The sequence below is a fragment of the Meleagris gallopavo genome, chromosome 1 (assembly GCF_000146605.3).
Source record: "Meleagris gallopavo isolate NT-WF06-2002-E0010 breed Aviagen turkey brand Nicholas breeding stock chromosome 1, Turkey_5.1, whole genome shotgun sequence".
Lineage (NCBI taxonomy): Eukaryota > Metazoa > Chordata > Aves > Galliformes > Phasianidae > Meleagris > Meleagris gallopavo.
In genome coordinates this window covers 78,433,672-78,444,018 of record NC_015011.2, presented here as the reverse complement: position 1 = coordinate 78,444,018, position 10,347 = coordinate 78,433,672, and the positions used below count along the sequence as shown (strand labels likewise).

The 10,347-nt window shown below is 42.8% G+C and overlaps 1 protein-coding gene across 1 annotated transcript in view; it reads left to right on the top strand.

Moving 5' to 3' along the window:
* The first annotated feature begins 2,198 nt into the window (after window positions 1-2,198).
* The window catches only part of SLC22A15 (solute carrier family 22 member 15), a 43,994-nt gene continuing 35,845 nt past the window's right edge, over window positions 2,199-10,347 (top strand). The window contains 1 exon segment of the mRNA XM_019611840.2: window positions 2,199-2,382. Coding sequence (XP_019467385.1) covers window positions 2,296-2,382 — 87 coding nt within the window. The 5' untranslated portion in view covers window positions 2,199-2,295.

Sequence of the window (10,347 nt, the reverse complement as noted above, 5' to 3'; positions counted from 1 at the left end):
GAAGTGCTTATGGCAAAGGTGAATTTCATATTAAGAGTAAATTGGTTTGATGCTTGTCAATTTGCCAAGATTTTTATAGTAAGGAAATGATATTATTTTCTAGACTTTTGGTATGGCCCTAAAGGTCACATCTCACAACACAGCTCTCTTGCTTTTTTTCTAGCTGTTCATACAACAAAAACATGACAGGCATGAGTGGCATTGCTGCTGATTCTTGGTACCACTAGGAAAAAAGTCTCAACATCCTAGTTTGTTTACATTCTGGAGTTTTATTGTGAAGGTAGAATGAAAAAGGACCATGGAAAGTTCATGGCCACTCTGCATGAATGTTGTCAAGTATTTCGCAGATGTATTTATCTCCCTTCTCACTTAGTGGAGTTCATGTTTCTTCACAAGTCAGCTCTTACTTCTAAATGCAAACCTCTCCTACACATTCAAAATGCAGGCTCTTTAAACAAATGGCAAAAGCTTTCATAAAACACATAGCAAGTATTACAGTTTTATGAAGATGTCCTCCATGAGTATTAAATCAAGCACAAAATGATTTTGGTAGGGTCAGAACCAAACTCTAGTGGAACATTCATAATATTCTCATACCAAATCTCTGTGTTTGTTCCTTTTTTTTTTTCCCCAACAAACAGCAAGTATGCTATGATGTGTAATTACAGAATATTGCGTAGTTGAAGCACCATAGAATCATAGGATATTTGAGTTGCAAGAGTCCAACTCTCCTGCAATGAACAGAGACACCTACAGCGAGATCAGGTTGCTCACAGCCCCATGCACCCTGACCCTGAATGTTTCCAGGGATGGGGCATTCACCACCTCTCTGGGCAACCTGTTTCAGTGCTTCATTACCCTTATTGTAAAACACTTCTTTATAACCAGCCTAAATCTCCTCTCTTTTATTCTGAAACCATTTCCCCTTGTCCTATCACAACAGCCTCTGAGAAAGAGTCTGTCCCCTTCATTTGTAGCCCTTTAATTACTGAAAGGCCAATCTCAGGTTAATGCATGTCATTGATGAAATGATTAAAGAGCACCAGTCCCCATATTGACCTCTGAGGGATGCCACTCATCACTGATTTCCAACCAGACATTGAGCCATTGACCACCACTCTCTGGGTATGATCTCACAACTAGTTCCTTGTCCATTGAACATCCACCTATCAAATGATTCCAATTTGGAGAGAAGGATGTTATGGGGGACCATGTCAAAGGCCTTACTGAAGTCCAGATAGATGATGTCTGTGGCTCTTCCCATGTCCATTGACACAGTTACACCACAGAATCATAGAACTGTTCAGGTTGGAAAAGACCTTAAAGATCACGAAATCCAACCACAACCTAACCATACTACCCTAACTCCGCTAAATCATGTCCCTGAGAACCACATCCAAATGGTTTTTAAACACATCCAGCGATGGTGACTCAAACATCTCCCTGGGAAGCCTATTCCAGTGCTTAACAACCCTTTCTGTAAAGAAGTTTTTTTCTGATATCCAACTTAAACCTCTGGTGCAACCTGAGGCCATTTCCCCTCATCCTGTCACCTGTCACAGTGAGAAGAGGCCAGCCCTGCTCTTACTGCAATCACCTTTCAGGTATTTGAAGAGAGCAATAAGGTCTTCCCTCAGCCTCCTTTTCTCCAGACTGAACAGCCCCAGTTTCTTCAGTCGCTCCTCGTAGGGCATATTCTCCAAGCCCTTCACAAGCCTTGTTGCCTTACTTTGGACAAAAGAAAGGCAACATCATGGAAGGCCACTAGGTATGTCAGGATACAGGCATCGTGCATGAATTTACAGGCTTTAAGCAGAGTGCTCTGTATAGGTACAGCTTCTCAGTCCGCTTGCTGCAAGCAACCGCCTCCCTCACGCTCCCCTCACAGACACACCACAGCCCCCATCACACAACCACAGTCTCCGCTCACACGTCCCTCACACCACCCCACAGACACCCGGCAGACCGCTCACACACCCGACGCGCACACACACACACCACCTATCCCACACTCCCCCTCACACGTCCCCACATTCCGCCTCATTCGCTCTCGCCCCTCTCCTCACCGGCAGCCAATGGCAGCCCGAGGAGTAGGCGAGCCTCCCTTCCCTCCCACCCCCTACTGGAACTCCTCCCGCACGCATGCGCTTATCGCTCTTAACGGCGTTCGGGGGACTGCTGCCTTTCCGCTTTGCGCGTGAGCGCCGCCTCGCGCCTCCCACCCTTTCCTGCGAGTTGAGGGCCCGCTCGGCGCTTCGCTGCCCGCCCCGGGCCGGGGATGCACGACGCGGCGGGATGGAGGTGGAGGAGGCGTTTCCGCTGGTGGGGCAGATGGGACCCTACCAGGTGTATCTGTGCGTCCTGCTGGCCGTGCTCCTCCAGGTGAGGAGTGCTCGCGTGTGGGCTGCAGCCGGGTGCTGAGCGCTCGGAGCCCGCTCGGGGTGCAGGCGGCGACCTGCGCCGCCCTCCTGGCGCTAGGGTGACCGCTGGGCAGCGGCAGGGCTAGAACTGCTGCAGGGTGAGCTTGGGACGAGAGGCTGGTGCTGCGTGTGCCTTCAGGAGTCCCGGCCCGTGTCCTTCGGTGTGCCGTGACAGAGAGCGCTTAGTCAGATGAAGGGCAGATGTTGGAGATTCTGCAGGGGATCTGCCTTCAGGTCGGATATTAGGAAATATGTCTTCTCAGAAAGAGTGGTGAGGTGGTGGCACAGCTGCCCTTGGAGGTGGTGCAGTAAGAACCATGTAGATGAGATACTGAGGGGCACAGATTAGTGGGCATGATTGGACTAGCTGATCTTAAAGGTCTTTCCCAACTTTAATGGTTCTATGAAGTAGATGTGAGGAGAATGTCCATCTTCATAGTCTGGCCTAGGCATAAGGTACAGCTGAAATCTGACACGAGTTAATTTACTCCGTTTTAACTTATCAAACCTGTGATTGTGGTAACTTCATCTAGACTTATTAATTCTGGAATACAGCCAATATAGAAGTGTACTTGCTTTGCGGAAGAGGGGGACTTAACAGCATCCCTCCCTCTACTGACTGTATCTTACGGTCACCTGGAACTTCCAGTCATAAGCAGTGAGACTGTAGATGTCTTCTGCCAGCTAAAGGATTGATGGAAGTAGTAAGAAACAGTCAGATAACCAGCAAAGTTCAGTTCTGTTAGCTGGGGATTCAGTATGTGCTTGCGAAGCTGAGATGTTGAATGGCAAAGACCTTGTATGTTTCTATTTCCTTGTACTGTTTATCCCCATTTGTTTTCCTCCATCATCCATGCTTTATCTGATTGATCTTATAAAGTTAAGCACTGATTAGAGCTTGTTGTACTGGCCATCCAGACAACTTGTGTGCTCACTGAAGGTTAGGGAGTAAGGAGTTATTAGCTATTTCTTCCAGTGCTGGTCATGTTTTGCAACCACGACAAGTGCTCTTTATGCCCAGAGTTTTAGGTAGTGTGGCTCAACTGTTCTGTAATGCCTTTTCTTGTTCATTTGCTTTGTGACAGCTTAACTTATTTCCCCAGTCAGAAGTAGACTGTATCTTTACAAATCACGTAATATATTCAGGATAGTTGTAAGATAGAAATGGAACAGGTGTACTGGTCCGTTTTCCTGTTGTGTTATCTTTAATTCCTGAACTTTACCCATGAGAATCATCCTCTGACTGATATAAATTCCTGTGCCTGTACAGACGTGAAGTACAGAAAACATTACGGATGGAGGTTTTTGTCTTTCAGCCTATGAGTCAGTTTTATACTAGCTCCTGCTTGGGTGGCTGATTGCTTTCTACATTCCTTTGTTGGTGTCAGAGTACATGATGTGTCATTGGGATGTGCTAGAATCAAGCTGAAGATCGTTACCATGACTGGTGTTAGTCTTTTGTCTGGTTTATTGTCACACTCTGGAGGATGCACACAAAGGTGTAATGTATTTGGCTTAGGTGACATGGATTTAGGTAATCATGGTCTCCTTCAGTGGATAGATGCAGCATCTGGCTATGGAAGAGCTCCTCTTAATCTGTCAGTCTGCTAAGGACTGACTGTTCCAATTTATTTCTCACTTTCCTGTCCCTTGCTCCCTCAACTGGCTTTGTGTTTTCACAAATTTTTTCACACATTTGTTTCAAAACTGTTTCTACGTTCTTAAAGATAAAAGTACCACAGGGTGAAAACTATTTTTTTTTTTTTATCTGATATGAGTATACGGAGTTCAAACTCTCTGTTCTCTACCCCATAAGATTCCTTGCAGATTTTCACCTTTCCTTGTAGATTTTGTGCTTTTTTATCTCTGGATATTTCTGATCTATTGACTTTTGTACCACTTTGTAGTTGTTTTCCCTCATGTTACAGGGATTTTGTTCTTATATATTAAGCTGCTTTTGCCACATTACTTACTGATGTGCCAAAATAAAGTCATCCTGTCTGGTCTCTAAATTCTAATTACAAACATAGGTTAGCTCATAGAATTTCTTTGAGATAAGCTCTACCAAATGCACATGTCTGTTTGGGTGAAACTTTCCGTGTGGCAGTCAGTTTTCATGTGGGCTTGAGTGAACTGGTTCCAGACCTATGGGACAAGCTTAATGATCCTGGGGGAGGGAAGGGAGGAAGAGGAGTGGGGAAATCCCTCGGGTTGCTGGTAGTTGGAAGATTGTTTGTATGTCATCAGCATAATACTAGCCTAAGTATTAGACTGGTAGGTCTCTCTTTTTCAACTTTGCAGGGTATTTGTTTTCACTTTGTTTTGTTCCTGTATCACCTGCTGTGGTTATCCATTAACTTGTTGGAGCTGGTAGTCTATTCGACTATGCTTGGTTTATTCACTGCCAATCTAATGGCTTTGGAAGATTTTAGTAGCACAATGATAGCTAAAGCAGAGAAACATTTTGTTCTAATTTCTATAGACTTACCTGAAACCCATATTTAACTGAAGGGTATGGGATTAGGCTAGTTTCATGAATTGTAGGCTGCATTAATCTTGCATTTCCAATATATTCAACAGTTAGAGAGGAATAAGGTGAGCTGATAACTCTTAGAATACTTATAACTTTACTTAGAACTGAAAGTAGCTCTTTGACACCTACTGATTTCTAGAAAAGCACTCGCTACTTTTTGAAGAACGTGTGTTATTAAATAATTGTCTTGTGCTGTTGTTTAATGTGTAGCAACACTGAACAATCTCACGTCTTGATCAGATGTTTAAGAGCATACAAAAATGTTTTTTGCTCTCGTGTCTTAATATGGACAGTTGAAGGAGATTTGTGTTGACCAGTGAACGTGAAAGACTGGTCAGTTCCAAACAGAACCTGTGATAGGAATCTGAGAATGGGAGCGTATTGCTGCTGTGGTTCTTTTAAAAAGGATACTTCAAACCTTTTAGAGTTTAAAAGGGGGGAGGTATTGGCTGCAGAGCTGAAAGAATCTTTGCCTGAAGTTGGGTGACATGCTCATTGGGTGGTAGTATGAATAATTAGCCAGGGTGTTTCTTTCTAGCTTGGAATTATCACTAACTGAAGGGAAGATAAGATAGTAAAGATAGTATAATCAAGGTTATTGGAAAAATGTTTTAACTTCAGACAAAGGTGCTCTTGATGCAGTTGCAGCCCTACTGAGAGGTGTTGCTAATCCCCTTGTGGCTGGCAGCAAGCTAATGTCCTCCATCATTAGAATATCATGATGCAGAATGCTGCTCTTTAATGCCCCCCCCTGCACAAGTCTTCTGAGGGAAAGCAGGTAGCTTACTTAAACTTTTTGTCCAAGTAAGTTCTCCCCAGACCTTGAAGAATAATTCAGTTTGAAGCAGTGTCTGGCTTCAGGAGGATACAGATGTGATTGCATACATAGCAATGCTTAACTGTGTGCTTTGGTGTAACATTCCTTATTCTCCTTGTTCTGCTTCCTGAATGGTATGGGGCATCATTCTGCAGTTGTAGTGATAATATAGAAATCTTGTCTATGAATCTTTTCAATGCTTGTATTAGAGTTAAGTATGCTGTTCTTTGAGCTATGTTCACTTGATCATAAATTAGTACAGTTTACTCTTTACTTGATGAGGTATTCTGCTAGGATTTTATTTGAACAGAAAGTATAAAACAAATCTGATGTGTAAGGAAGGAGACATGAGCACCTTATCAGCTACCAGTATCTCTACCTTCACTCACAGTTGTCTCAATCCAAACCAGTGTCATCCTAAGCTTTAGACATATGCTTATATGCACAGTTAGATCTTAACCACAAAGCACATCTAGTCGAGTTTATATTTTTAGGTGGTTCTACATGTCATCCCACAATTCCTAGGTTTTGTTGCTCTTTTTATGATTGTGTATGTCTCGATATAAACGCATCTGATCAGCTTTTGCAACCTAATTTGCAAGGCTGGCTTCAGTTTCTGTGCAGTTCAGTCCCAGAAGATGCATGATCAGTGTGCTGTTGAAGGACCAAGAGTTCTCGTTGATGAATGTGGCAAGAAGCGTGAGTATGGGGAGAAACACCCCGAAGTGGAAATCCTGAATGCACAGCAACGGAGGAAACCAAGCAGATTGCTTTGTCTACTAAAAAACAAAACAAACTGGGCAACAAAAACCTTTTTAAATAACTGAAGGTTACCCTCCTTCAAGACAAAGGCTACATCTACAAGTCCACTAACATTCCACCTGCCATCACTTACTACGGAAACTATTTTATTTTATTTTTTTACCAGCACCCCAACTATAGAGAGCGTGCTTCTATGTGATGAAGTTCCCAATGGGGATAGTATGATTTTTTTCCTAAAGAGCAAAGATGATGGGAGAAATAATTGAGCTGTGTAAGAAGTAAAGCTGTCAGAAGGAACTTGTTCTGCAGCAGTTTACTCTAGCTATTGTTGAATAGTTTGCTTTTGGGATATCTTGTTAACAACTGGAAACAGAAGGTAACTGGGAGGCACTGGGTGAATGGTGTCTGGTATCTTTCTATGCTGTATGGCTAAAGCATACAGGGAGCTGGTTTTTGTGTTATTAACATTTATTGTTACATCAAATATTTTGTGCAGTGGGATGGTTATTGCCTATGGTGGGAGCTGAAGCAGTCCTCTCTTCTGCTGTTAATCAAGATGGCTTTCAACATGGTAAATTCTGCTGAAACTTTCAGTCTTGCAGTCTGTCCTCTGAGCACCTTTGGAAGATGAACTAGGAAGTTGGACATAGTTGTACTGGATGCCAAAGATGATGGAATACAGATATTTACTTTATGACACATTACTCCCTTTCCTTCTTCCCTGCCCTTGTGTACATGCACTCTCTAATCTTCCTGTGTTTTGTAGGCAGTAAACTTGCTGTGTTTTTCCACTAGTAAGCCACGTCATCATTGCTCTCCTCAGTGACATTCCCTCTACTTCAGATAGTTTGGTTTCCTTTTCTGCCAGATGATCTTACTGGTTGGTGTGTAAATACATTTCATTGATTCTGTGATTCTGATTTACCTCGAGTACTGTGTTCAGTTTTGTGCCCTCACTGCAAGAAAGACATTGAGGCCTTGGAACGGGTTCAAAGAAGGGCAACAAAGCTGGTGAGGGGTCTGGAGCACAGGCCTTATGAGGAGTGGCTGAAGGAGCTGGAATTGTTCAGTCTGGAGAAGAGGAGGCTCAGGGGAGACTTCATTGCTCTCTACAACTTCCTGAAGGGAGGTTGCAGTGAGCTGGGGGTTGGCCTCTTCTCTTGTGTAACTGGTGATAGAACTAGAGGGAGTGGCTTCAAGCTGTGCCAGGGGAGATTCAGGGTGGATGTTAGGAAATAATACTTTTCTGAAAGAGTGGTCAGGCACTGGAATGGACTGCCCAGGGAGGTGGTGGAGTCACCGACCCCGGAGGTGTTCAAAGAAAGTTTGGACGTTGTGTTGAGGGACATGGTTTAGTGAGAACTATTGGTGGTAGGTGGATGGTTGGACTGGATGATCTTGTAGGTCTTTTCCAACCTTGGTGTTTCTGTGATTCTGTAATTGGATTCAGAGTAATTGTTTCCAGTTTGCACGTGATTATTTGGTGACATCAAGAGAAGCAAAGTTCTGTGCACTCAGATGCTTTTTTCTTGATTGAAAGAATCACAGAATCATAGAATGGCCTGGGTTGAAAAGGCCCACAGTGATCATCAAGTTTCAACCCCCCTGCTATGTGCAGGGTCACCAACTACCAGACCAGGCTGCCCAGAGCCACATCCAGCCTGGCCTTGAATGCCTCCAGGGATGGGGCATCCACAACCTCCTTGGGCAACCTGTTCCAATGTGTCACCACCTTCTGTGTGGAAAAACTTCCTCCTAATATATAACCTAAACAGAAATCTACAGAGTCAACTGCTGAAGTTAAGTACTTGGGTTTAAGGGCAGTGTGGTGGTCTGCGTGTATTTCTTGCTTTGAATCTCGCTCTTTGCAAGTACCATCTCAGTAGACTGGAGGTGCTTTGGAACAATAGCATATTTTCTATGTTTCGTCTGCTTATAACATCACCTCTGGATAGATGTGGAAGGAAGTCAGGTCTGCTGTTATCAATATTTAACCTGAGTAAGCACTGTATTTGTTTCATCATTTTCCTAATCCTGGTGAGCGGGAGGGGGGGAAGGTCTAGAATTTGCCTTGCAGGACAAAATGAAGATTTAATAACCTGGGCTAAAGAAAGCTGAGAATTGTTACTGAGTGAAGTGCTTATTTAAATGCAAGTTCTTGTTTATCAGCTTGGTTCTCATACTTCAGTGTGTTTTAGCAGAGAAGAACCACGGGTTTACATGTGGATATTTCAGTAAGGCACTTAAGCTTTCTTTCTGCCTTCTGATTTTTAAAGGTGGAAAAATAACAGTAGGATATCACATTTTGCAATTTTCTCCTTCATATTTAGAGGGCTGTCAACCTATGACACAAGGTTTGCTCTATTTTCTCTGCTCTGAGGGGATCTTATCAGAGCAGTGGGAAGTCCCATCCCAGCCATCTGAGCTGCAGCATATGAGCCTGTGCTTGATAGCTGTGCTTGCCTCTGTGTTGTTGTACATAGTCCAGCGTGCTGTGGAATGGAAGCAGTTCTGGCCACATGTTTTTAGTTTACTAGCATGCAGTCAACTGCTGTGATACTCAGACATACAGCAAACTTGTTCAATGTATGTCTTTGAACTTGATGTTTTACGGGGCAGCAAGACTGTGCGTCTCTTTTTCAGGTTGGTGTACTTTCTTTATAGATGTCAGTTTATTCGAGGGAGTGGTGTGGCTAAGTTGGAGAGTCCTATGGATGTCTTTTAAATCTGGTAAGTTGTTTCATATTTTCCTAAGTAAATATTACAGATAATTGTCTGGAAGGATTTTGCCTCAATAGAAGACTGATGGTAGACTAGCGGAAAACTTGTTATCTTGTTTCTGCTCATTCTGTTTAAAGAAGTTACTGAATATCTTCAGTTTTTGTTATGGGTTAGGTTAGTTGCAACATCTTTCCTTTCATGCACTTCTAGCTTCCAGGCTTCCTTCTTACTTCCTTCTTACTGTGATTGCACATGTAATAGCCAACAACATTACAGTATTCTTGAGGAGTATTTGCTTTCAGAGTGGGATTGGTTTATCAAGTGTCTGAGAGATTACTCTGTTTTCACGTACCTGGCTGTTTTTGACTCTCTAGGTGCAACATAGCCTCTTCTTCTAGTATGTGGGGTTTTCTCCCACTGTGCTTCCAAGAAGGGAGCGCTACTTTTATCAAAGAACATTTTGTCAGCATCAGAAAATAACTTTGCAACAAGAAGATGCTTTCAGGTCCCTTCTGCAGACAAATGCACACAGTTGTTTGGGGGGAAAAAAGTAGGAATTGAAATAAGGTGATTTAATAGGCAGATTGCCCTTTTGGAATAACTCAGAGCAGATGAGTTCATCAGACTTGCAAAAATAAGGTGGCCTCTAGTATTTTATCTGCTTGTACTGTGGTCGGGAGAAATGACTTTAAGCTGAAAATGTAGCTCTCTCTTTGTCATAGGCTTTTACCAAGGTAATTTGTTGTCTTTTGTTGAAGATGCAGCTTTCATGTTTCTGCGTCTAAAAGGTCAGAAACTAGTGGTTGACTCAATTTTGTTTAGCAGTGAATGCTTCAGCTGGTATTTGTCTAGAATGACTAGCCTGGTTGTGATCTGCTGATAAGCTGCTAAAAAGTTTGAAAGCACTTCTTAATAGAATAAGACTTGCTTTTTTTTCCCTTTTTCATTTGTACTTCAAAGTGGATGAATTAAGTTTAAAAGGTTTCTTAAATGATTTTGTGCTTGTTGGTTCACATGAGTGAAACTGTTTAAAATTTCTTCTCCCTAGTTAGATTAGATTCTATGGTGTTTTTTTTTTGTTTTTTTTTTTCTTG